Source organism: Parus major, chromosome 2 (assembly GCF_001522545.3).
Source record: "Parus major isolate Abel chromosome 2, Parus_major1.1, whole genome shotgun sequence".
In the NCBI taxonomy this organism is placed as follows: Eukaryota; Metazoa; Chordata; class Aves; order Passeriformes; family Paridae; genus Parus; species Parus major.
In genome coordinates this window covers 21,222,773-21,250,479 of record NC_031769.1, presented here as the reverse complement: position 1 = coordinate 21,250,479, position 27,707 = coordinate 21,222,773, and the positions used below count along the sequence as shown (strand labels likewise).

Here is a 27,707-nt window from a genome sequence, read left to right as displayed (position 1 = left end):
GACTGGTTCTGAGCATGGCATCATATTGTTTAGAATATCCCTTGGGTCTGCTGTCCAACTCCTTATGCACCCCAAGCCCAATTGCTGGCAGGGCATGTGAGGCACAGAAGAGGCTCATTGCAAGCACTGCTCAGCAATAACTAAAAAATTCCCTGCATTATCAACACTGTTTTCAGCACAAATCCTAACCACAGCCTCATACCAGCTACTGTAAAGGAAATTAACTCATCCCCAGGCAAAACCAGTAGAAAATCCATGAGACATGAGGCATCATCACCTGATTATAGCATAAGCAAAAGATCACAGAATCATTAAATGGTCTGGGTTGGAAAGGACCATAAAGATCATCTCATTCCAACCCCTCTGCCATGGGCAGGACTTCCCACTAGTCCAGGTTGTTCAGAGCCCCATCCAGCCTGGCCTTGAATTTTTCCAGGGATAGAGCATCCACAGCTTCCCTGGTAAACCTGTGCAAGTGTCCCACCACCCTCACAGTAAAGAATTTCTTACTGATACCTGTTGAAACCTACTATTATTAACTGCATTGAAAAGATCCTATCCATAGTGGGAAAAGGTGACTAACTTAGCAGTTTTCTGATGTCAGCCAACTCACAGAAGCTGTTAGTGGATAAATGTTTCCATTGAAACATTCATGAAAATGATGAAAGCATTCATGAAAATGCTTTTCAGTAAGAGTGAAGAGGGGATGGAAGAGAACAGGAGCTCACTGAGTTTTACACTGGAATGTGATAATTTTGCTTACAATTAGGTAAAGGATTTGATGACAGAGCAAGTCCTAAGGGCTAACTGAAGAGCATATCCTGTAGGGTTATGCAGTCTCATCCTTCTTTCACATTACATTATATCCATGAATTAATTAATTTATAAAGTTACAGAAAATTTGGGCAGAAGTTGCAGTATATGCATGTCTATAATAGTATGCATACCCATTCTTAGCTCTGGTTTTGAAAAGAGTTGTATTGACAAGACCAATCAGTCCAAACCAGCAATAGGGATTTGAGTAAGAGATTTCAGTACATTAACTACTGACACAATTTCTTTCTGATTTTAGTTCAGGCTATACCTCAAAGGTCCACTTGTTCAATAGCACAATCAAAATTATTTCATGGGCACATGAACTCAACAAGTTCAATATCTCATAAATCATTTGGAAGAAGCCATCTTCAAAGTCAAGTCACACTTCAGGTGACTAGCAAGTGACTTCAGTTCACACTTTAAGCAAAGATAGGCTGTATAAAATGATCAATCTTCTTGAATCTACTTACTTAAATATAACAAAACTATATGCAAATTATCAGTCACAACCATCTCTGGTATATTGCCTGAGATTGTTAAATTTCTTAAGTCAACAAATCCAGAATTAGTAGGTAAATCTTTACTTGTTAAACTGTGGCATCATTGTGCAGCATTATTTTTAGATACAATCTCAATTTTCCAGTCTCCATCAGTTAGTCATATTAATTTTATTATAAATTACACAGGATTCTTCTCCCACATTGAAATACATAAAGGTAACTTAAGTATATCTCATCCTGCCTGTCATATGCTCATATAAACAATTACTTCTAGTTGAGAATTGATAGCTTCCTCTCTTCAACAGGCATCTACAGCGTAGTTGGCAATAACTAATTCATTTATTAAAATAAAACCAAAATAATTGCATGAGTCTCAATGAGTCAAAATGACTGAGCTATATTAGTGACAAGTACTCTGTTTTAGTCTGGATGAGGTATTATGCAGCAGTTTATATTGCTATTGCCAGTGTAACTACCTACAGTGGATAAAAATATTTGCAATCTTCAAGGTTATTAATCTGTCAGCTTTCCAACACACTACATTTTAAAGTAGGAAATGACAGCTTGTAAGCAAACAACTTCTCTGTCCAACCTCTACTGGTTTGGGATGCTCACACAGCCCTGCCAGTTCAGGTCTCCCAAGTTACCAATCTGATGCAAAGTTCTCTGCAGAAGAATTTTGCAAAAACACAAGTCCTGTGATATTCTCACTCTAGACCACCAAAGTGAAAATCAACGTTTATTTAACTTAAACTTTGTGCTCAGAACTAGACTTCCAGTCACTACGTATCTCCAAATGTAAAGGTGACTGTTAAAGGTATACTACACACATAAGTGTATCATCATATGCTACAAATGAATTATAGCAAAACAAAAGAAGCTGGAAGTACATACTACATTGAAAATACAGTCAGGAGGGCCATTTGTTTGCAAAACATGAAGCCATGAACATAGCAGAAAGAGCCAGTATGTTATACCCAGTTCTGTCTGCCAAATCTTGCTGCTTCTTGGTAAGGCAAAATAGAAAGGGAAGAGAAAACAGTGGTAAATGTAAGATACGCACAGAAATCTAATGAGATTATTCAAAACAATATGCCAGTTTGTATCCAAAGAAATACCATAAAAGGCACAAGATGAACAGTCCAGTTACTAAAGACAAGATATGAATATGGAGGGAAAACCGGCTTCCAGGTGACAGAGTAATACATCGACGATCAGGTTATCATAATATCCTAACGTGGGTGAACCTCTTGAGGGTCCTGCTCAAAGTCCAGTGAAATCAACAAACACATATTGATTTCAAGTTATGGCTCAGACCCTAATTTCATAAGCTACATGCTATTGACTTGCTTTAATCCAGATAGATACCCTCAAAGTAAATCTTTGCAAAAGATATTCTTCAGTGCAGATTGATATATTTACCTTTCACAAAAATGCTGAATCTTACCCTAAACCAGTTACAAGTGACTGTCTCCTTCCAGATGGTCAGTCTGCACCCACTTATGCTCACTTATATTTGTCTTTTTCCAAATACTTACCAGAACCTGTTGACTGTGCAGGAAAATCATTTGTATCCCAAGGCCAATATTTTGTAATCCAACATACAGCCTAATCATAAAATATAATGCTTCTAAAAATCTTACATATTTTACAGCTGCCGACATCTTTAAACATTTCTTAATTTAATCTTACATATATCTGACTTTATTGAGAGACGTAAAAGTTAAAAAAATACATTAAAAGGCTGCAAGTGTTGGGTTCACTTACTAAAGGAAATACATGAAAGAGGTAGAAGATTCAGAAACACCATAGATGTTCCCATTAGATAATATCTAATTAATCATACAGCTGTTGGGTAGGGTATTCAACTGCACCACACGGTTGGGTGTTTTATTCTGCTATTCTGCAAAACTACCTGAAGCTAAGAAGTAGTCAGTTTTGGAAAACTAGAGAATTATAAATTGATTTAATAAGGTCCAGTTTCTTAATAACCGAAAATTCCCAATCAGAAGGCATTTGCTTTACAACAACCCTTAGAAGTCTCAGGTGTTTAAATATAACCATCAACTTATACACAAGATTAACATGGTAAAGGGTTGTTCCCCCCCAACCCATTCTTTTTAAGCTAAATTCACTTGTGCTCAGTTTAATGCCCCAAAAAATTGTCAAGGGGGCTTCAGGGGCAACAAGCATAGCATTCAAGCACATGGTAAAAGCAATTCCAGTAACAAATTAAAATTGAAGGACAGCAATGTAACTGGCCACTTGCCCAGCATTGTTATTATCTAGTGCAGCAAAATTGTTATGCTTCTTATAAACCTATGCCTTGCCATCTAAAACAGTGTCTGAAATGCTCTATCAAAAATACGCAGCAACTCTCACAGACAGACTTCACATCACCACATCCCGAATTGACCACTTAGAAGTATTCCCAAATGTTCAGTAAGTTTGGGCTGCACATGACTTAAAGACTGTTGTCTGCCAAAACATTCTTGATTACACCTGTGAGAGGATACAATGGTTATCTTGCTAAACATGGGATTTTGGCTGGTTCCTCTTACGATGATTTAAGACAAAGTGCTGCTGTACTGGTTTCTGCAGTCTACTGTACAACTGAGATTGTCAAGACAGTATAAGATGCTGAAAAGATTGTATAGATTTTGGTCAAACACCAGTTTCTGAGAGACACAGTTTTACAGTAGTGTACTTTCTGTAATTCCAAGGATATCTGCTCATAATATTAGAAAATCTGAAGTGTGATGATGTTAGTCATGACTGTTTCTTTAGGCATTTGGCAAAATACACATACGTATAACAGCTATTTTTGACATTATTGAATTGTTTACATATATACAATCTGTATACTGAGATTATAAACATGTAAGGTAAAAAAAAGATATAATCTTTGTTTGTTTGCTGTTTGTGTCAAATAGGTACCTTTCAAAGCTTGAAATCCTGTCACAAAAAAAAAAATCCTATATTTCTTACTCCTGCATGCTAGTCTCTACTACAGTATGTTGTTTTTCCCTTACATGTAGAAAGTAAAGAACACAAGGTTCATGCATACAGCGTACAAGTTTACATCAGCTGGGCTCTCCGTGAGGCATGTCCCCAGTTCCACTATGGTCTGACTCAGGATTGCAGTAAACCAGAGAAAAACCTCTCTTACACAGAACTGGCAAATGGACTGCAGCTGGGATTCTGTCACCGTGTGGAACAGCCTTGTCACATCTGGGCTAATTATTCTCTGTCAAATGTTATGGTTTTGGTGGTTCATCAAATCCATAAAATACAAGTCAACAAAAAATAGAAAGAAAAAGAAAAAAAAAAAAGACTGTTTTTTCCTTTCCACATGAGGAGGTTATCACTGCGATATCATGGGCATCTCTGTTGATCTTTCGAATTGTCTGAAGAGAAGATGAATGTGCAGTGACTCAGTGATGCTGAGTTTCTATAAAATCCAAAGTAAACAGTTCTGATGTGACCCCAGGAACACAGTGCAGCTAGATGGATGTCTCCCATAGCTGGAGAGGGGGGAAATGAACACAAACACATGTTGAACACCAAGATAAAACAGGCTGTCACCCAAACAGTGCAAGGAGCTTGTTTGGGGAACTGCATCTACACCACTTGGGTCACCAGATCTCCTCCCAGCCTCTGGTGGGTATCTCTTCACCAAGTGAGCAGACTGAAGCATGTCAGCACAACTTGCAGTTGGCATAGTAAATGTCCATGGCTGGGAGTTCAGTTTTCTTTTTGAAGGAGAAATTTCAATAAAGCATCAAACTTGAACTAGACAGCTTTTACCTTAGAGTTAAGCTAATATTAGTGAGATAACTTCCCATTTTCATCTATCTGCCTAACTCTGCTCAGAGCAGCATGACTTCCTACTGTGGATTTGAGCTGCTGCCAAAGCAGCTCCAGGGCTGAGACACATCAGTACAGCCCAGGCTCCAAGCTGTCTTGCGAGACCCTGTGCTGCACCTCACACAATCTTCTGCCCCGAGCAGCACTGGGGGAGCAGCTTTCAGGTTCCCTGAGCAGCACCCCCTTCCTTTTTTCTTCAAAAAAAAGGACAGAAAACAGTGATGAGAATCTCATCAGCATCAGCAACATGAACCAAGGGTATTGCAAGTAAAACTCCTAAATTTCAGGACTTTTTTTCTTATTCAAACACCTGCTGTGTTTGAATTGATACAAAGGAAACAAAATCCTTTTGGAACAGCTGGAAATCTTTCCGTATGGCGCATTACTATCCACCACACATTCCAGCAGCTCCTGGTCACTCTAGAGGGACCAGGTCACACAGCAGTGAAGTTCCTCCAGGCATGCAAGCCCTCCACATGCTCCATAACTGGAACTTTTTACATTTCCATAAAGCTGGAAAGCAGCTATCCCCACAGCCTGAATGAGAGCTGCTGGGAGAAGGGATAAGAAAGGAGAGGCAAACACACCACTTGCTCCAGGGCTGCCTGTACTCTGAAGCCCAAAGGCTGTCCAGGGCACATTTTCAGCTTGAAATGAGAAGAGTAGTGAAATCTGGGCTCCAGGGCTTTAAGAGCAACCTGAAAAGCTGCCTATAAACACAGTTGTCGAGCCTTTATTGCTGCCAGAGGCTCAGCAGCTTCAGAAGTTCAGGGTGCAAAGGAAGTGCCACTCCAGTTTTCCTTGTCGGTCAAAGGTGTTAATCTGCCACAGTTTACTTTTGAAAAACTACCAATAAATCAAGCCCCTAGTGAAATGCAGAGAGAAGAGGGACACATACCCTGGCACTTTGCCTGTTGACTTTTTTCTCTTCATCAGGAAGTGGTGGCATCGGGTAAGGGTATTTTCTGCTGGAAGCAATAGATCCAGTGGATGAAGATGGAGACTTTGCAGGAGACAGTGTCCTGAGATGTTGAAACACACAAAATAAATGTGATGTCTTTGCATTCTAGCACTGCAACAGCAACTGCCATTACTCTGAAGCTTGGTTCAGAGCCATGTATATAGCTTATTATTAGCTCACTATCAGGGGGATAAAATTGCTTGACCATTAGTCTTATAATTTCATTATATGTATAAAGGTATTTAGAGATTTCAGGAACACTGGAAGAAAAAAAAATGCTACTTCTTATTAGAATTGAATAACAAAAATTATTTCTTAAACTGTTTTATATGGTACTGCAATTAATCATTATAAAATTATTAAAAACCAAATCTGCAATTGAATAAATACATAACTAAAAGATAAACATGGCATTATAAAGCCTAAATAGAAACAGTAATTGTATAAATACAAGCTGAACAAATGTCTTCTCCCAGTGACTAAATGGCAATTATGTGTCTTTATGCATATCTTACACATCTCCTAAATTACATAGCAAATAAATGTATTAATTTTGTAACATTAATTTACACAAATGCATGCATTTGGAGGCCAAACTGTTAGTTGTGAAGTAACAAAGGCATATACAAAGTGCTAATAACAAATTGTTATACATGCAAGCATCATACAGTGCATATTGTTCCAGCCAAAGAAAGAGTCTGATGAGAATATACAAAAATGGACTGATTAGTCAATGGCAATCAGCATTTCTGTACAAGGTGAGTAGAGTAAGCAGGAGCAAGTAAATGTTTGTATCACATGAAAGGCATTCTTTTCATGTCAATAAGGCAACAGCACATTATTGACTGAAATTTTATACCCCAGAAAAAATCTTATGCTTCTGTTTTGAGATTCTGCACTTTTCCCACTTGAGAGGTTCCTATCAGGCTCTAAATCTGGGCAGAGTAAAATGGAAAAAAAAGGCCTCAAAGTAGAAAAATTGAGCTATCCTGGCCACCTTGTTCTCTTGCACTGACCAAGAGCATTTACCACAGGAGGCCTCTTAATACTGCAGGCACATCACTCGGCCCTCCCTGAGCATTGCTGTCTAGTATCTTCTGAGTTAATGTGTCCCTGAAGATGGAAAGTTTCCATAATAATAAGTGGAATTTATTTTACCTTTAAATAACTGTACTTTTATTTTGTACTACTGTATCATTTTGTTGTGTCTGTAGCTCCCTACAACAGCACATTCTCTTGCCTCCCATACAGACAATGACTGATGGTAGCCACAAGCAACAAGGTGTCAATGGAAATTATATGATGAGAGCTCTCTAGTCTGGCTCATGATCCTCTAATGCCTCATGTGGTAGCCTCTGAGTTCAACAGCACTTACAAGATTTACATTGGTACAATTATCCAAACTTGGAAGCATACATCTTCAGTACCTACACACTGATCACCCATTGAGATGAACTGGACATACACCAATGTTTTCAGGGAAAAAACCCTGAAACAGTTACTGCTGTATAAAACAAGGTTTCTGTATGTCCGACATCATGGATTTAGGCACCAAACTGTGCATGCAAGAAAACAGGGTAATTTAAAAAAAAAAAATCCAGTGAAAGGTTGTCAACAGTGCCCTGCTGCTCACTATTCATACAAGTCCTCTCATCTCTGCCCCCACTTGGACTAGTATGGATCACTAATAAACTATTTGTGGATCTAGAATGAAGAATATAAGGAGAAGAAGGAGAAGAAGGAAAAGGGGAAAAATAAGAAAAGCAGATTTTATATATTAATAGTAATCCACTTCTTCATAAATTTTGCCCCATTGCTGCAGTAGAATTTTGAATTTTAGTTTTAAAATTTATAACAACACATTTGGAGATCAGAAACAAGGAGCTGGGCTAGTGGAATCTGACTTGGCAAGTCCTATCAGAAAGCCATTTATAAGGTAGCAGAGCCAGGGAGTGGCTCAGAATGAAGGCATCTCCCATCTTTTTCACCACACCAGGCACAACACTCCAAACACAACACAGGCTCTTCACATTTTAGATACTCTTAAGAGAAGGCCACAGTGAGAGGAAAAGCCACAGCCAATCTTCCTGTCCATCCATCTGAGCAGGTGATCCTGGAAGGAGTAATAATGCCCCAAAGGATGGGGCATCTTGAGTATTTTCCCTGCACAAGCAGGTCCTATGACCAGGAGCCCTAATGGAGTCTTTTTATCCAGGAAACTTTTCACCTTAACTCAAACACAGTGCTGCCTTTTCCAAAGATTTTGAAGGCCAAGCCTCCAGTGTAGCTGCCTACATATCCTTCTCAATCCCCCTTTGCATTGCCTGCTCACCTGCAGTTTGCACATCTGAGGTGAGCTTTGCTGCTCAGCTGCAGCTGCAACACTGCAGCCATTACATCAAGAATGCAGTTGCACACTTACAGAAATGACCTTGCCCTCCCCTCGTAGGGCCTCACCACTTATTTTTGCTATCGAGTTATGTGCTGGTTTTTGTCATCTTTAGTGCCAACTACTGAGACTGTGAACATACATGACAGCATATGCTCACAGATCTTACAGTGTATCTTCTGTGATAAACATTGTTTGAGGTGGTTTGGTCACCTTTTAGGTTGTGCCCTGCAATTGTGTATGTGCTGTGTATCCCAGATTTACATATACTTTAAATGAGAAAGGTCATGCCTGGCTCTTTCTCATTTACAGGATGGAGAGACAGCATTCAGGGACACTTGCAGGTAATGCTGGGGTTAAAGGTAGGAAAACTTGGCAGTTTTGGTCAAGGGTGGGATCCACTCAGCTTTCACTAGGGTTTCAGTTCTCCCGCAATCAAATCCATTAGCTTTCATGCCAAATGTTGCTTCCAGCTGAAACTTACACAAGAAACCAGTACACGCCACAAGGGAGATTCAGAGGTTTTACTGCCAATCCCAAATGAAGCCATGCACCTCACCTGCAAAAATTCTAATTTTTGACCAGAAAGCAAGACAGAGTGGCCACTTTGTGTCTTTCTTTCCTGAAAGCTAAAACTAAGAGTGTGTGGAGACCATTCTGTGATTCACAACAAACACTGTAGCACCAGGAAAACATCTGGAAGCAGTCCCTGCAGACTTGGGCTTCCTTCTCAGCCTCCTGTCCCTAAACAGCAAATGTTGGCCCACAAGAAACAATGCAAAATGTGTCACTTGGTCACACAACTAAACATCTTGCAATTTTGAGTGTCATTTTAGCTGAACTCAAAGCAGGTGGTCTTTACAGATCTGAACTGTTCATGATCTGTGAGTGATTCTCTTTTGCAGACTTAGAAATGATGTAGTGAAATTCAATTAACATTCAACCTGATGAAAGCATTTCAAACCCAAATATAGACCCTATCAGCCTAATCTTTTAGGCTGAATCTTGACCTTTGCTGCTGTGGATTCAGCTCTTTGTATGACATCATCAGCCTAGATCCTATATTATGAAGTTAGGATCTTCTAAAAACATGGGTGTGGCTAAATATTTTAAAGTAAGTTCCTTTTAAAAGCTACAATGTGCACACATGTCCTCAGAAAGAGCAGCAGCAGAGGGGAGAGGAGGCTCATGGAGGCGCTGCAGAAGAGACAGTGGTTATGGCTTGAGCTGTCACTTGGAGCAGTGAACTATGCCTCAGAAGCAGGCACTCACATGCTTCAATGAGCTCCTCTCCCTAACTCTGAAACAAAATCCTGATCCTACTGACACCAGTAGGCATTTTTTCATTGTCTGCCACCAATAACAGTATTTTGCTTTGGCTGCAATATGGAAGAGGCTTGTTTGTTTGTTTTTTACTTTAAGCACAGTCTAGAGCTGCCTTGGGAAGAGCAACTTGCCAAGGGCTGGTGATGGTTCTGGTCTCTGCTGGATGCTCACAAAGGAAGGTAATAGAGGTGGTCAGCTGAAGAGGAACTGAGAAAAAAATCAAGGATATAAAAGCACATTAGAAGTAGGAGGGAAATGACAGCCTACTGTCTCCTCCTTCCATGCCCCTTCTCGATGCCCATCTGATATGGCACAGCTGTTTTCCTTCTGCTTATGTGCTCTGAGTCTCCAGCTAAAAAAAATCCTTTGTTTGTAAACTACTTTTGTATTTAAACAGAACTCATAAAATATAACTTATTGTAAATGCTTGCATTAAATCAAATGTAGGCAGCTCAATAAGGTGCCTTCTAGTCTTTTTTGTTTATAATTATCAACAGAAATGCCATGTTTGGGGCTTTTGGCAGTTTGTTTCCTGATTCCCTCATGGCTCCATCAAGTCTTTCAGATTCAGTGAGAATTCTGAGTAATCCTTACCCATATTTCACAAGGCTAGCCTGTGCAGTAGACATTGTAATTGGCAGCAACCAGAATAAGCAGTCTTCACACAGTCTTTATGAAGCACATTCATAAAATAACGTCCCTTACAGCAAAACTAAAATCAGGGAGAGGCTTCCTGCCTGATTTTGTTGCTGAGGTTATGTGATTATAGCCTGGCATTCAACATCAAAATCTAGACTAGTCTTTGAGCAGGAAAATGAGAGTTTTCTTCACATATCTTATTTTCTCACAGATAGGACTCCCACACCTGGGAGTTTTCTGGAGCCAGAGATACCAGCTACTATTATTATTATCATTAATAAAAAGTAATTATATACAAATACCCATCAGATTTGTAGATTAGAAAAGAATTTACTAGGAAATTGGTGTTAGAGAGACAAATTATGATTTGTACAGGGTTTTTTAAGTAGATGGAGAAAATCCTGGTGATAACTAATATCTCTATTTTTTGAAAATCTGAAATATTCTTAGCAAATGTTTTTGCTATTTTTCATCATTCGATTTCAACTGTTCCTATAACAGCACCAGTCATTACCATATTATTCCTAGAACTACATAGGGAAACAAGCCAAACAGCAGTATTACTTTCAGGACACATTTAAAAGAACAGAGAAATCAAAGATGATTAGTGACATGAATATTACTCAGCTAAATATCTGGTGTAAATGTCTTTTTCTGGGACTCTGACCCATAAAATATAGTACCAGCTGGACAGTCTGACTTCAGCCTGTTTTATCAAGTAAGATCTCTCTTGTTTTGTTTGTCAATCACTTCATAGGCCCAGGCTCAAACCCAACCAGAAAATGTTCTAACACACCATTCTAAAGAATAGTCTTTTCCTGTCCATGCTATCATTAAGCAAAATTGCATCTGATTTTTGTGGAGAAACTGTTAGTTCAACCTCCTGCAAACCCACAGCAACGCATCTCAGAAGACCTGATCTTCCATAATGTGTCTGCAAAATACTTCCCCATGATTACCTGATTTAATTAGGACAATACAGATTTCTAAATTTATCCTAGTTGCTCTCTGATTTCCAAAGGTAACTGCTGGAGGCAGTGATTAGTAAGCTTCTATGGTGCAAAAAATTTGATTTATGTTTCATCTCTGCTGATAAATGCCTTTAAAACTCACATGGGTCAGCTTAATCCTCATCTACATGCCAAAAATGCTTGGTTTATCTCAAATACAATTAGAAATGTGACTCATTCAGTGTAACAGCTGAATACCCTCAGGGGCAGGGTACACTCCCATCAATTTAATCTAGTTTCTAAAAATATACTGATATTAAAAAATGAAAACCAAATTATGAGTATGCAAACAGATTTTTAAACATATTTAACTAAACCATTTAAAGTAACCTATTTTAAAATAGTGCTATCTTCATATTCCATCAATGTCTTTGTTTATGGCTACCAGAAGCTTCTGATATAAAAATCCTGAAAAGACAGCCATGGGGTTATGTTATGGTGGGCAACTCTTGACCTTACCTGAACAATAAAGGTCAAAAAGCTATTTTTAGAAACAGTTTTGGTAACAAAACACACCTCACTTCTTATGTGAGTTTGCCTAATTTCAGCTTCCAGTGACCTTTGGTCATTATCTGTCTTAGTTTACTAATCTAGAGGACCTCCCACACTCAGAGATTTTGCTCTATATGCAGTGATGTGGACTTCATGATCAGGTAAATGTTCAGCTGCTCCATTAAACTGAATAGCTTGAGGCTCTGCAGTCCTTTCTGTATTTTTTCTGGGCTTAAATCTCCCCAGTTCTGGAAGGCACCTGCTGAACTGCAGACACCAGACCTGGACCCTGTATCCTGGCGCTGAAACAACCAGACTCACAATTCTCCCCGACAGAATGTCCAAGAACCAAGAGACCTGTCTGATACCAACTGGCACAATCACAACAACCTCCTGTAAGCCTTGGATTCTTGCACTGGGGATCTCTTCTTGCTTTTCAGGACCAAGATCAGGACTGACAGGCTAAAGTTTACTCATTTTTCGTATTTGTTTATAGGAAAACTTTACTGCAGCTTACTCTGCCTGTGATTTGTGAGGTGTTGAAAACAAACACAAATGGTTTTATAAAGTAAAAATTTCATGGTTTTTCAAGACTTTGGGACATTCTTAGTTCTAAAAATGACTAAATTCCTACCCTGCCATTTAATGTCTGCCTGTTGCACTATTATTAGGCCTACTTGTGTAGAAAAATTAAGATTCTATTTACTTGTTCTTACCATCCTTCACTGTTTTGGCTGAAGATTTTGCTTATTATTTTGATTTGTGTTTCTGTAACTATCTTCATTTTTGATATGTCACCATACAGCTTCATGGATTTTGTTGACACATTATTTGTCATAAATTGTCTTCCATTCTCTCCTATGCTGGCTCATTTTTTTCAGCTGATGCAGATAGCTGTCTCAGCTGTGGGACTGTGTCTTTTGGGAATCTACTGCAACATTCTCAGTCTCTTGACTCATGTCCAGCAGGGGCCGAGCCTCATGCATGCTTTTTCTCTATAATTTGGAATGTATCAGATAATACACACTTTTCCCTTTCAAAAACAAGTGATGTTGCTGGTTGAACCCTACCTCACTTGTAACAGATTAATTAGCAGTTCGAAAATTAGAGCACAGAGTATATTCTCATACATTTAGTTTTCCAATTCCAATATATAAATGATTTCATTGCAGGCTGAGGGTAAAATATCACTACTTTTTATACTTTTTTCATTTGAATTTTAGTATGCACTATATAAGACAGTAGGTAGAGTCAATGTGTTATGAAACCACTTGCTTCAGTAAATTAACATTCTATTTAAATTAATACTACTTTATTAGTGATAAATATGTCTCATGCCCATATAACACTATTTGGCATAAAATGATGAGAAAGCTACTACAAGCTATAGATGATGGTGGGAACGCATGCACTACACACACCCTTTTCAATGGCTTCATTAAAACATTCAGAGAAAATAATTGTAAATTGCACATGAAGCCAAAAACAGACATCAAAATGCAGCAAAAGAAGAGGGGCCCTTTGCACCTAAGTAACTTGTATTGATTTATACAAGGTAGGAGTCCCAAGATATTTGTATATGCTGGAACAGCTCTAAAAAATGAGAATTATAGAATTAATTTACAAAATACCTAAAGTATGGTCCTTCTGTGTTTTTATTCACATCTTCTACCCACTTAGCTACATTATATTCTCTTTTGAACCATGGGTTTAAATACCTGCAGAAAGCAATGGAAGGAACAGAGAAAGCAGAAGAACAAGAATAGAAAATCTGAGAACACACAGCACAAGCTTAGCAAGGATGTCTTCATCCCCAAAATGCAAGTGAATATGGCAAATAAATCAGTATGGATTTGGGTGAGGACTAGGCAACGTGTACAACTGCATGAGAAAATCTGACCTACAACAAGACTCATATGTTTGATTAATCTGGAAACTCTTTGGGATACATCATTCATTTAATGCCTTAAGGGTAAAATTCACTCCTATGCAGAGGGCCAGCATTAAGTTCATGGTTTGAACTCCCTCATGATGTCAAAACAAGGATGAAGGGGCATTTTGGCTTGAATCATGAAGTTTGCTTGCCAAAGAAATACTTTTACACCCATCTAGATAAATTGCAAGATAATAGCTAAAGAAGCACAGAATCTTGGACTCGACCCTTTTTACAGGAATGAATTTCAGCCTCGTGTTAAACGGTTTGAATTCTTTGCCACTATAGTGACAATTTTTACACTTAAAGGCAAACAGCCCTCTGATTTTTCAATGTTCATTTAGTTGGGCTTTAATGGAGGTGGGCTGCAGAGTTATCTCACATTTTACAGAAGCAATACTGACACCAAAACCACACTTTTTAGGAAAAAAAAACTCTGAGTTGTATACTCATATTAGTTACATTAAAATTATGAAATAAATATGATGTTTAATTATCTGACAACAGATTACCCGGGAAGAAGGAAACTTTTTTGCAATAAATTTTTCCCACCAACAAGACAAGCAAATTCCTCCCCCTCTGTCACATTAACAAAAAAGGGCGATGCAGAAAATAGGAGTCTGCCTGAACCAATTTAAAGTTTGTTCTTGTTACATATGAATGGCAACAATCAAATGATTATTTGTGATCACCATCTTTATAAAACAGAAACTAGCACAATGAAACAGGAAACAAATTTTAACCAAGGAAAATGGTAAAGAAAATTCCTCTTTAAGTTATTTTTGATACTTCTGGTACAATTCTTGCCACCCTTATTTATGGGAGTGACAGCAATGACCTCACACATGGGAACAGGCCTTGCAAGGGATTGCTCAGATGAATAAAAGTTGGGCCAAATCATGTCTGTCATTCAACCCCCTCCATATTTCAACAAAAGCAGCAGCACTTTTTCAACTCCTTTTGCTCCTTTTTTGCTCTGGAACGTCTCTTCCCCGCCCCGCGCAAGCACAGCCACAGCTCTCAGAAAGTACTCGCCCTCAGCCATAAGTGCTTCTAAGAAGCTTCCTCAGCTCACTTATTTATCAGGAATCGGGAGTGCTTTATGCTTTCCATCTTGGGGTCTTAGAGAAAAAAAAGGTCAAAAGCAGTAGCGCAGCAAAACAGAGGAACCACAAGTGAAGCAACAGGCTGATGCCAGCGTCAGCAGGAGCCAATAAACTTCTGCTTTAGCTTTAATTGTACGTTTTCTTGTACTCGCTGCAATTCTTCAAACTTGCATTTTTTCATTTGAAAGTGTCCTTTGGTAACCATGAAACACTCCCAATCTGGCTTCCTGGATTAGAAAACTGTAAGATGCTATCAAAGCATGCAATTGTTGCACAACCATGTTGCAGGGTTTCCTGGATCTGGGTGTATTACAGACCATCATTCACCACCTCAATCCATCTGTTACAAAAAGGTTAAACTCAAGTTACCGCAGACCACTACATGAAACCGTTGGAAAGCCCTCAGGCTAATCTTTCTGGCCACATGTTCATTAGTAATGGCCAGAATCCACTTTCCTTTGAGTGAGAAATTCTGCTTTGAAACAGGGTGTCCTTACGCATAAGCCTAGAGCTAGACCGACAGCTCGACTCGGCTCGTAGCGCAACATGCAACAAGGCAAAAGACCTGGGCTCAAGAGTACTCGTACTCCTCAGGCTGGCGAGGAGGAAGGGTAGCTAGCGCTGCATCAGCAGGAGCACCTCCAAGCAGTCACGGTGTTTTGCCACAGTGAAACTATCGTATACTAGGGAAGGGACTTTTCACGGGATAAAATGGCAGCCCAGAATGCAGGGGCAGGTGAGACTGACCTGTGATCCCGACTCCCTGTTTGGGGGTGGTCGGAACCCCCTGGGCTTATGCCTTGGGCAGGGATTTGGTGGGCGAGAGAAAGCCCAGGCTCAGATGCATGGGTTACCCGGCTGCAAAAAGACAATATATAATAGAAAGTCTAAACCAAAGATGTTTGTATCAGTTACAACAACGAGGAAGACAAATGCTTATAGGAAAAGCAGTGCAAATTAACAAAGGTCTGAATTGTTATCTGTTCCTGGGACCTGTTTTAACGCAAGCTCCCAATTAAACTGTCAACTTATTCAGAAAACTCTCATCATTCCTGGATAACTCTAATTGATTTTAATAGAGAACTATTTATCGGGCCATTTCATAAGCCATGTTTCTGAAAAAGCATTTGGCCTGCTGGCATTCCTTCCACATGTAATGAACCATCTGCCTTTAGTAAAGAACAATTATTTTGTTATAAAACATCCAAAAACAATTAAAAATGTCCCAAAATATCTTTAGCAGTCTCCTCAGAGCTCCATGCTTAGCATAAGCCTTGTTGATGTATGTTAAGTCCAAGGGTCACGCTAAGGTGCGAGCAGGACTTTTTCCAGGAGCTGTCCAAAGTGTTTGCAACTCTGTCAGTGCTGCTCATGAGGCCTGCAGACTTCAAACCTTGCTCAGTCTTTAAGAAATTTTATTTAAATTATTATTTGATGCTTGGCTGTATATAAAAAAGTATGTGCATAATGTGTGCTGTTACTGCAGACTCATGCATGGAAGTATCTTTGTAGGCAACCACACCAGTGTGCTTCTGCTAAAAAAAAAATGAATTCTGCACAAGGTATGGCATTAAAAAATCAAATTTTAGAACGGCTAACTACAGTCTACTAATTACAAGAGACCAACACTGTTATCCTTTTTCTTCCATCTCAACAAGTATGCTTTATTGGACTCCTATGGGCCACACAGGTGGACTTTGTAAATACTGCTTCAGAACAGATTTCAGTATTATTCTGTATATCCCAGGCAAGGTAAAAAAAGGTAAATTGGCCTGGGAAAAGCCTCCAGCATCGTCAAAACAGCTGGTGTTGCTTTTTTTTTTATTTTTTTTCCCCTAAATGACTAAATGCTGGTCACAGTTAGATCATTCTCAGTTCATTTGTCTCCTTCCAAAACAAGCTGTCCCTCTAACCAGAGAGATAATTGCCCTCTAATAGCCCTGGCAATTCTCTCCATTCCCCACTGAACTGACACAGCATGTGGATCATTCTGTGGGAGCTCTCTCTCCAGCTGGTGACAGGACTGCCAAGGGGACTCGGACAAGCCTTTCAGACCCGACCAGGAAAAGGAGTATTTTCCTGCCTGGCAGGCCTCTCCCAGGAACACACACACTGTGCTTCATCCCCAAAAGGTTGCTGCATGACCCTTGGGAAGTACCAGCCTCCTCCCTGTAGCATCAGGGCTGCTGCTGGGTTGAGAGACCACCATAACAAGCAGCAAGAAGGAAAGCAGAGAATTAGACGGAAATTATGGGGCACCTTTAAAAGAGAAACAAATATACAGGGGAGAAAGATTTCCAGCTCACAGTATCTCTGTCTGTCTACTTATTTAGTGCTCCAAAGTTCGTAGAGCAAATCTCATTTGTATTTGGCATTTTGGCCAGACTAATTTTGATTTTATAAATGATAAATTTTGATTTTATAATAAAATGGTTATTTTATGCAAGGAGGAAAGAACATGAGCAAAATAACGTTTCAGTAAGAGTTTATCAGCGCAAAGAGCACAGAGACTCTTGAGATAAACTCCTCCAAGGGCTAAAATTTCTGATTCCATGATGCCATTTTGACCATGCAATGTTATAATTGCAATGTGCATCAAAGTATTATTTCTGTAGTTTTTAACACAGGGGTTTCTCTATGAACCCTACTCACCTCAAGACAGTGCACTGTAGATGAAAGAAAAGTTTCAGTACAAACTCAAAATCCCCAAATCAAAGAAAATGGGGCCCAGAGAGTAGTTAGCATTATTAGCTTCCAGCAGGGTTGATACCAAGGCCATTTGCCCATCAAGGTGCAAAGTTAGTAGTCATGATATGGGGAAGGACACTGTCACTGCCATCATGGTCAAAGAAGGGGCCATTCATGTGGGGTACAACAGCAGGCTAGTGATTTTGACAAGCCCAGAGGTTTCCAGCCATTCACTGCCCATTCACAAGAGGGGCCTGAACCAAGAGGCTTAAGTGCATGAGAAAGGCTCTTTCAGTGTGGGGAGCACTGCACACATGGGTTCTTTGGGAAATGTAACCAATAATCAATAAGCCAGCAACTCAAAACTGTAAGTCTGTTAAAAAAAACTCAAAACTGAAAAGTCTGGGGATCAGTCACTTGGTAGAGACTTTAATTACCCATTTATCGAAGGGCTTACTCAAGACTGGCTTTTTCAGGCTTACAAGGGCAAACTTCAAGGTACTCTCAAAGCAGATGCCTCTCCTAAGATCTCCAGGAAGGTATGCAGAGACACAAATCTCTAACTCTGCAATGGCCCAACCCAAGGTGAAGACAAGGGTAGGAAACAGTCAGGTTATCAGAAACTCAGTATTGAACCAGGATACACTCAGCAATGGCAGTTTACTGTAGACAAAAGCCTGCAGTGATGGTGCAGGCTGCCACCATCACTGGGAATTGCTATGGGAACGACTGTGAGGAAGCCTACATAAAAAAAGAAAATTAATAGTTAATTTTTAAAGAATACATAAAAAGAGGTTGAAATACATTATCCAAACCATTTACAAGATTATCAGTCAGCAACCAGAATGGGCCACAGAGCAAAAATGCAGCTGTCTACTTTTCAGTACTCTTAATTTCCATCTACAAAACACAAATATGAAAACTCTGCTTTTTGGCTTTGCTTTTTTAAATTCAGACTTACTCAGTTGAATTAGACCGTGGCCTAAATCTTTTGCCTCTGACTTTCTTTCTGTTTCCTCCTATATTACCTGAAAGAAATCAAAGGACAAAGACAGTAAAACAACTTGAAACTCACCTGCCCCATGCCAAACTGTATATTCTTTTTGCATCCATAGCAAAAGAGTTGCTACCTTTAACTTTAACCATTTAAATCTGACAGGTCTGTTCCTCTTGATTTACCTCACACACTTAGGTTATCTTCCTCTACTTTCTGCTGCAACTGTGCAGAGCAAAAAAACTCCTTTATTTCAGCTGTTATTTGGCAAAATCACTACACTTCAAGAAGAACACTAAACACTGCCTGATAAAATCACAGAAGCTGGTAATAGTGAATAGATTTATTTCTCGTTTTTTATGTTAGCTCACACTGGAGGGAAAAATTATACGTAATTTCTTTGTGACAAAGCACAGTGCAAAAAAGGCACTTATGCAGGGTGCTGCTACATCCTAATTCCAAGTTAATAACAATTAGCACAATTTTAAGGAGTCATGCTGCTGTCCTAAAATCAGCTAAAGTTTCAGCAGAGCAGCAATGGTCCAGAGGCTGGTTTCCACTGTGGCCAGCACAGTGGTTCACACTTACCTTGCCAAGAATTACTCCTAGGCCTCCCATTTTCACAAATGTCTGAAATATGTTTTGTGTCTGGGATCCTTTCACTCCAGGAATGAGATAATCCATTTGACCTGGAATAGGAGGGCTCAGATGTGGTTATTGTTAAGGGTATTGTCTCACATCAATGTTAGCTCAGTGGTTCGGTCACATTCCCGAGGCCAGTGACAAAACATAGCCTAAGGTCTGTCTGCACTAGCAGAGCATCCAGGATTTCTGATTAAACCCTGCAGTTACACCTTGCAGCTGTCCCTGCAGTGGTTCCATGTGCCCATGTTCAAGAGCTAGGCATCAGTACTGCTTTTTTTCTTGTCTGCTGTGGAATGCATGAACAGGGGCGCACACCAGATTTCCTTTGGATTTGCAGCTCTGCCTCAGTTGCTAAATGGAAGATGCTCTTACAACTGTGCTCATTTCAAGGCTTTTTCATTTCACAGTCAAGCACATCCCGCCTGCAGGCTGCCCACTCCCTCCTTATGCTGCTGCAGGAAAGCCAGGACAGCTTCCCTCACCCCACTGCTACCAGACTCAGGGGCTCAGGAGTGTGTGACAAGCATCCTCCCACACAGAGTGGTAGTCCCAGGAGAGAGGTAACTCTGCCTCATTTTTTTATAATTTTGAACATTTATATTTTATCAGCCAGTTGCTGCAGTATATACTTCTAATGCTAAACTCAAAGCCAGAAATAGTCTTTTCATCTAGGTGCTTGGTGCCAACTGTTTTTTCTTTTCTCTTGTATTGCCTCTAAGAGCCAGAGATGTATATGGCAATGTCCAACTTGGGGTTTTGCAACAGGCTGCCTCCTGTTGAACGAGAGTTGCTGCTCAGCTGTTTGCCATGTGATCTACAATTATTTCCAAAAGAGAAGAGGAAGTTGAAGAATTCATAATAGATGGCTTACTCATTACAAAATCTTGCTTAAAGAAACTATTTTTGTAGTTTTTAAGTCTGGATACTTGCATTTTTCAGTCTCTGCTTTCCTTGGAGGCATCTGAGAGATGCTCTTCAGTTTCTAGAAGCTCAGGCTAATCACAGCAACACTGAAGTAAGCCCAGGGTTTCATTAATTCAACCTTAATCACATCATGAAAGGTCTGAGAAACAACAGATCCACTGACAGATTTTCAAACATTTCCTCCTCCTAAAGGTCCCTTTCGGGTTCAGGAATATCTTGCTACATAATGCTTTTTGTCTTTGCTATTTCATAATAGCAACAGTTATCATTAAGTTATGTATTAATCCTTGAACATCCTCTGAATACCAACTAATATTTCATAGTGCTTTCCAGCATGGAGAAGCCCAGGCAGCCCAGTCACTCTAACATCTCCCAAGAGATGCCATCCATACCGGCACAGAGAGGAAATCAAAACCAGCTCAGAAGGTAGGAGGTAGCACTCTGGGAATTCAAATGGAAGGACTATGTCAGCTGTATCACAATGTTAATGGAATATTTGTCAGACTTACTTTTTCAGACTTGACAGTGGCACAACATACCTGAACTGGTGGTGGGAACAACAAAACTCTCTAGTACAGACAGACCTTAGAAACCATTAGCTTTTTGGAACAAATAATAAAGAGAGACATATGAAATAAATGAAGTATGAAAAGAAACACAGATACTGTGTGAAAGAAGAAACACATTAAATTACAGTAATTTTTAAAAAAAAACTTTTTAAAATTGGTATTTAAACCTGATAGACAAAGCTGTGAAAACTTGCTTTCCCAAGACTTTTTTTCAAAATTTTAACTAAATTATAAAAGATTCTCCAACACAAATAGTGCATCATTTAAGATTAGTGCTTGCTTCCTAAAAAAAAAGAACCCACATATCTAAACAGCTGAATTTAAAAATTAGAGATAATGAAGTAATCGATCCTGGAGTTTTCCTAATAACTTAGTCATTAGAACAAACTGAATGAAGTTGTATATAAGATCAAGCTGCTATACCAAAATAGCAAATGTCACTACATATGTGTCCCTTGCACACATTTCTCTTTACTTTCATTGAAACAATCACAAAGAAAATGGCTTCATCAACTGCACAGTTGTAGGCTGCTTAGTGAAACAAGAATTGAGAATTGCAATTTCCTGTGAAGCAGTTCATGACTGTCAATTCCCCTAGGACACAGTGCTTCTCATAAATTGTTTTACAGTTCTAGCTGGAGATTTTCATATAATGAATCTTTAAATGCAGAGGAACAGTGAGCATCATCATCTTAGCAATTACAAATGGCTCTCAATGCTTTTAAATGAATCTTCCCTTTTAAAATGTTGAATATTTTAGGTAACTGGAACCAATAACAGAGTTAGTGAAATTTGATCAAGGGCAAAATCTAATTCTTTCTAATCTAATGACAGCAAGCAGAAAATGTCAGAAAGTCTTTGTAGAATTATTTTCTAAGATAACACTTGGCAACCATTTAGTATACTAGTCTAGTAAGTGGAATAAAATGCAATCACTATCATCTTTAAGATGAGAGAGCAGAAGTCTAAGTCAATACACTGGATTAATGACACTGACAAATAAAGATATAAAAATAACATTTATATTGAACATTTTATGTTTATAACTATTATTGAAGCAAGACAATGTTCCTTTTCTTTGATTACATGACCATGATTAAAAAAAGTTGTTGGCATTTTATTTAAATTTTTTTCAGCCAGCAATTATTATTACATTGAAATCAATGCTCAAGCAGGGATATTATGAAAAATTTATTAAACAAAAATTGGTTTACAATGAAAAATATTTTTATTCTGGCCTAATCATACTAATTAGCAACTAGGAAAATCAGTAATCTAATTAGCACAGGAAAATCAGTAATCAAAGCAAAAAGGATATTATTTCAAACATTCCACAAAGAAAGAAGAAAGAGTCAAACCTGCTGCAAAACAATGAAATGTTCTGACTAATGGAATAATGGGTGATGGAACAGGTAGAAATCTGAAAATGCGACAGAAAAGCAGACCTCTTCTTAGAACTAGATGCAGAGTTTGTGCTGACTCCAGGAGGCATGTCGCTATAAAAAGAGTCGGCCTCTCCCGGCTTTTTAACATAATCTCCCTGGGGTATTTGTCTGAAGTGTAATAAACATTGTAGAGTCAGAAAACATGACAGGAACTACAACGCACACAAACATGCACGAACATTAGTTTAGAAGAAAGAGGTAAGGATAGCAATCCTTGAGAAAACCTGTTAACCACACACAATTATTAATAAATAATTCAACCATCGGAGAGCAAACTCCCACACACTTCTGTTATGTGCAGAAAAGTAGATTATGTGGTTTTGGAAAGCGAGAACAAGGAACATTTCACTGGTTAACTCTGATGACAATTTTCAAAGTGAACAGTTGGTGATTCTTGAGACACTGGATAACCAGTCCAGACATTTCAAATACCTCATCACGCTGGTTGCAAATAGCACCCTCGGATGCAGCACCAGTACTGAGCCTAAGCTGTATACATGCCTGCATCAAAGAGGAGCTCAGGAAAAGTGAATGCTCTTTTTCTTCTGAGGTAGATGTTTCCCATTTAACTTTTGTGATCATGATTGAATTCAAGAGTAGCAACCTGTTGAGTTGTTTAAATCTCTGGAGGTCAAAACCTACAGTTTTTTAACTGATTTCTTGTGTAAGGGAACTAACACCATTGTCAGAGATTCTCAGCTACTCCTGATTACCACAGTAGTAGACTCAGTCTGCCAAGACACACAAAAGTGATGTAACAGTTTATCCTTTTCCAGAACTAGAAGCTCAGTTACGGTGCATAAAACTATCTGTGCATTAGAAAGTTCTAATCAAGTTATGCAAAGCTTTTGCAGATGGTGAATTCATCGCCAGCAGAGAATACCTGCCATGCAAACACTCCAGGTATAGTTCCACCAGGATTAAAAATCCTCCCAAGTACATGTAGTTCCTTTGACAGTTGACTGTTTCGTAATATCAGCATCAGTATTTATTCAGCCTCATACTTTCCAAGATGTTTTTGCCACAGTCTGCCCCTATTAAGATGCACATTTATCAGGCTGATTCACGTTCAGATTGTGTCCAACTACAGACCGAAACTGGGACCTCTCCATTCCATATCTGTATTTCTAATGCTTCTGAAGTATGTAAAGTATACAACTATATAGCACATAAATCATTAGTGCAATGCAGTACTTCCACATTTCATCTTCTAACACCTCCCAAGTCTCAGTTCTTGTCCCATTCCTCAGCTGCCACATGGGTGTTTTCAGAGTTGGCTCAGTGTGGGCAGCTCTGCTCCCCAGGGTTCCTCTAGCAAACTGCTCTCTTGCTACTTCATCAGAAATAACTTCTCCCATGTAGCTGTGCCCTTTAAAGCCACACTATCCCAGCTGGCAGAATCCTTGCTAATTGGCTCTTCTTACCACTTTCAGTTTACTTGATTCAGTACCAAGTATCATCCTTATGTCATGCTCAAAAATACTATAATGGCTTGTTATTGTTATTTAAGGAGCAACCATATTTTCCTTTAAAAAAAGGGACAGTCTGGACAGTCTGGTAGGTATCTGTTTTTCCATTTATGGAGCACTCCTTGTACTAATCCAAAATTATTCTATTTAGAAGTCAGCCTAGACAACTTCATTTCATGCATGAAGGAGATTTACACAATAAATATCTTCCTCATCTTTAAAATGAGGGAGTCCTCCATTACTTGCAGAAGCCTCAGATTACACTGGTTTCCACTCTGCCTGTGCTCTCAGACACAGCTGCAGACTGGCTGCACACTCAAAGCTCTCTGGCCATAAAGCAATTTCTGGAGATGAAGATATCTGAAGAAGTTATATTCTCTAATATCCCAGTGCAAACATACATGGGGTGGACTCTGTTTCAAGGTTTTTTCTGCACTGTCCTCAGCCAATACTGAAACCTCCACAGTAGAATGACTTGATGGCCATGTTAGTCTCCATGCATAGATACATCAGTTTCCACTAAGCAGCCCCAAACCCTTAAATTCTGCCTTCCTTGTGCTGGGTGGCATTCCCTACCCACCAGCCTCTGCATAGGGCTTCAATAGCACTGCCTTTTACATGTTACTGCACCTGTGGCCTACCTGACCCTGTAGCACACAACCAGAACTTGACTGTGCTTTTCCACTTTTTACAAATATTTTGAGCCTGGCAGAGAAAGCGCTACACAAAGGGAAATGGAGAACAAGCACAACGGGTAGCAGCAACAAACAAAGCAGCAGCTTGGACCAGAAGGCAATGATACAGGCAGAAAACAGGGGAATTTGAGAAATCCTCTTCTCTGTTGGGGACTGGGAGAGGAAGGAGCCAACTCCTTCCCACAAGACATCTGCCAGGCAGATGCCTGATCAAAGGGAGGTGGTCTTCCAGGAGCCAAACTAAAGTCACTAGGAAAGCGGTTTCTTTTTTGGCCACAAGCTTGAAATGGTGAAAGCTCAGCCCTGTGCTGAAGCCAGTACTGTGCTTTAGCTATGAATCAATCAAACAGGGTGACGGGAAAGAACGGGCTCATTGTCCACACAGCAATTTAATTGCATTGTATTTTTAACTGCAAAGAAGCTCCAGGAATTAATTTGTCTCAAAAGGCTCCTGAACATCATGTTAATATTAATTATTCAGTTCTTAGCCTCCCAAGAACACTTTCATCACTAATAGCCGATTTTCAGTCTCTCTTATTGGAAATATTCTCCTGTTTTCCTAAATAAAACAGTCTATTGCAGAAGTATAAAAAACATTATTTTTGCTACTGACTCCAGTGAAATCAGGATTTCAAGCAGTGCATTATAGAATATTGATTTAATATATTATTTAAAATATAATAACCCATCTCAATATTTTCTTTGTAGCATGTAAATGAGGAAAAGAGATTAAAAGCTATTTTCAGAGACTTCTAGGATACATTCTACTACTTTTATCACATACCTCTGTCTTCTGTAGTTTCTTTCCATATAAACAGAAGAGAAAGGAAGAAGAAGTTTTTAGTATGCAGGTACACATGGTCAGTAAGACCAAAAAAATGCAACAATAAAAGCACTGTATACAGAATGAAATTTTTGCTCAAAGTATTTTACTTTGAAAAATCATTTCTGAAATAAGCATATTTACAAATATACTACATCAGAATAAACAAGAAAAATACATTCATGTTGACAGCTCGTCAGCACTGAGTGTAAGGAGCAGTTTATGACGGCTTAAAGCTTGTTCACTTAAAGCTTGTTCATTGTGAAGCTGCTAGTAAGAGGTGCACTCTTGTCCTGAACCTCCAAAAATTAATTTCACTGGCTAGACATGATCTCAAAATGAGCCCTTAACTTTTAATTTTACTGGAAATGAAAGTCCAGATTTTCAGATACTACCAGAAGCTGAGGATGATATACCAAGACAGTATAACCTACTTTTCTACCATCCTCATCTTCATGGTTTTTATTCCAAATGCTTCCTTCCTTACGTATTTCTGAGCTGCCCTCAGTCTACCTCAGTCTGGCAAACCAGCAGGGGCTGTGCCACTTCTTTATGCCAAACCAGTGGGGCTGTGCCCCAGCCACAGCACTGCCTGCAGCAGAGCCTGCCCTGCCCTCCAAACACAGTAAGGACCTAGGGTCAAACAACTTCAAGAGATAGTCTCATCCAAACATTGATGATAAAGTCAGTACCTTGAATCTTTTTTTACTACAAGCAAAAAACATTAATCCCTCTGTTTTTATAAGAAATTCAGAAAAGAATTAAAATTGTGAAAGACCAATCAGGCTAATATAATCCATTTTGCCTCTCAGTGAGCACTGACAGCTCTTCACCAGGAGACAACTTGAGCCTTACTTGCAAATTGCAGATCTTTCCTACCAAAAAATGTGCTTGAATTGATTTCAGGTTAAGCTGACTAAATATAATCATCTATTTAAAGAAGCCTATGGTTAAATGCTTTGCTGACTGACTGAGAGCTAATCTTGTTATGTTTGCTTCATCATGAGGAAATATTTATCATTTAATCATATAGTATTCTTGTATTTCCTTTGTCACACACAAATAAATCATACATATAAAATCATAATCTGATCATCTAAAAAAAGAAATTACTAAATGAGAAATAAACGTCAAATTTGGATCAAGCTCTCTAAAAGCACACACAAATGTAAGAATTGCTTGAAAAATGTTAATACAATAAAAATGTTACTGTATAGATATTGTGGAATTTGGATTTTTTAGATTTTTTTAACTTTTCATAACATAATAAACTATCAGATGAAATACACGTATTTATTAACTCTATAAAGAAAAACAAAATGTACTTACTTGTAACCCCAACCAGTTATTCCTAAAACGAGAGCCAACACTAAAATGGTGCCAGCAATAGCCCCTATTATTATATTTGTGCTAACCACACCTGGAAACACAAGAAAGATGAAAAATATACATGGTTTTAGGAGAAAAATACACAAAACCAGTAAATGCACCATCTTTCAAAAACTAGATTGAACAACTTTCACTAGGCTGATTAATTGTAACCATGATACACTCCTGAAGTATAGCAGGGGCATAAAAAGATCACCTGCAAATCAAACTTTGACCTCTGTGTCCATTAACTGAATGCTTGTTACATGGGGGACCTGTGCCAGGTATGCCAAAACAGTATTATCAATATTAAAGTGCTGTAGATTACATCCTTACAACCCTCCCTACCAAATACATGGAATAAAAGTGACTACGTGTTTGGTTTTGCTCAGGTCCCTTCCATAGCTGAATAAATTAATCAAATGAAGGATTCTGGAAGATGTCTCCCCACAAGGATTTCAAATGACCAACATTTCAAGCTCATTTTTCCACAATATATCTTTCTTTTGTATGCAAGACTAAAGCTGAATAAAAACCTCCACTCAAAAATTGTAGAAGTCAAGCATCACCATTTCCAACTAGATATGGAATGTCACAGTAACCTTTTCTTGTCCTAATTTATCAATATGCCTAATAAGACCCCTCAGATTATTGGAACAAACATGGTAGAAATGGACCCACAGATACCAGTTCCCAAAGATGCACTGGTTGAGGCTTCATTTGCAGACACTAAGTGCTTCTGCTGTGGGAGGAAGAGAGAGAAACGAGACTCCTGATACTGCAGCATGTTGTGTACTAACTGAAAGAGTAGGAGACCTAGTTTTGCTTAATGAACTTTTGTTAAATCCAAGAATTTTCAGCTGTTGGTAAAAATTATAACAACATACCTTTATTGATGGCATCTTTATCAAAAAATAAATCATCTTTGATGTGAGAACTGCAATCATCTCCTCCCCAGAATCGGTCACAGACACACTTTATTTCATTGCTACAAACCTGCAGTGAAAAGTGTAGCTTAGAAAAAAATAAGATTATTAATCCATTCTCA

At 38.9% G+C, this 27,707-nt stretch overlaps 2 protein-coding genes across 4 annotated transcripts in view; both read right to left on the bottom strand.

Moving 5' to 3' along the window:
- LOC107215556 overlaps positions 1-27,707 on the bottom strand; it is a gene marked incomplete at its 5' end in the record, with an annotated part of 821,761 nt that overhangs the window by 482,334 nt on the left and 311,720 nt on the right. The gene's annotated exons all lie outside the window — the stretch shown is intronic.
- ADAM22 (ADAM metallopeptidase domain 22) overlaps positions 1,470-27,707 on the bottom strand; it is a 56,009-nt gene continuing 29,771 nt past the window's right edge. Inside the window, exons 20-28 of one of the 3 annotated variants that reach the window (XM_033511833.1) lie at positions 27,547-27,655; positions 26,621-26,711; positions 25,253-25,270; positions 22,305-22,412; positions 19,310-19,410; positions 18,689-18,755; positions 13,632-13,718; positions 6,082-6,205; positions 1,470-4,840 (exon numbers count right to left, since the gene is read on the bottom strand). In XM_033511833.1, coding sequence (XP_033367724.1) covers positions 4,820-4,840; positions 6,082-6,205; positions 13,632-13,718; positions 18,689-18,755; positions 19,310-19,410; positions 22,305-22,412; positions 25,253-25,270; positions 26,621-26,711; positions 27,547-27,655 — 726 coding nt within the window. In that variant the 3' untranslated portion in view covers positions 1,470-4,819. Of the gene's footprint in view, positions 4,841-6,081; positions 6,206-13,631; positions 13,719-18,140; positions 18,469-18,688; positions 18,756-19,309; positions 19,411-22,217; positions 22,413-25,252; positions 25,271-26,620; positions 26,712-27,546; positions 27,656-27,707 lie in introns of those variants that run through there. The other 2 variants (XM_033511834.1, XM_033511835.1) reach the window with 2 other exon arrangements.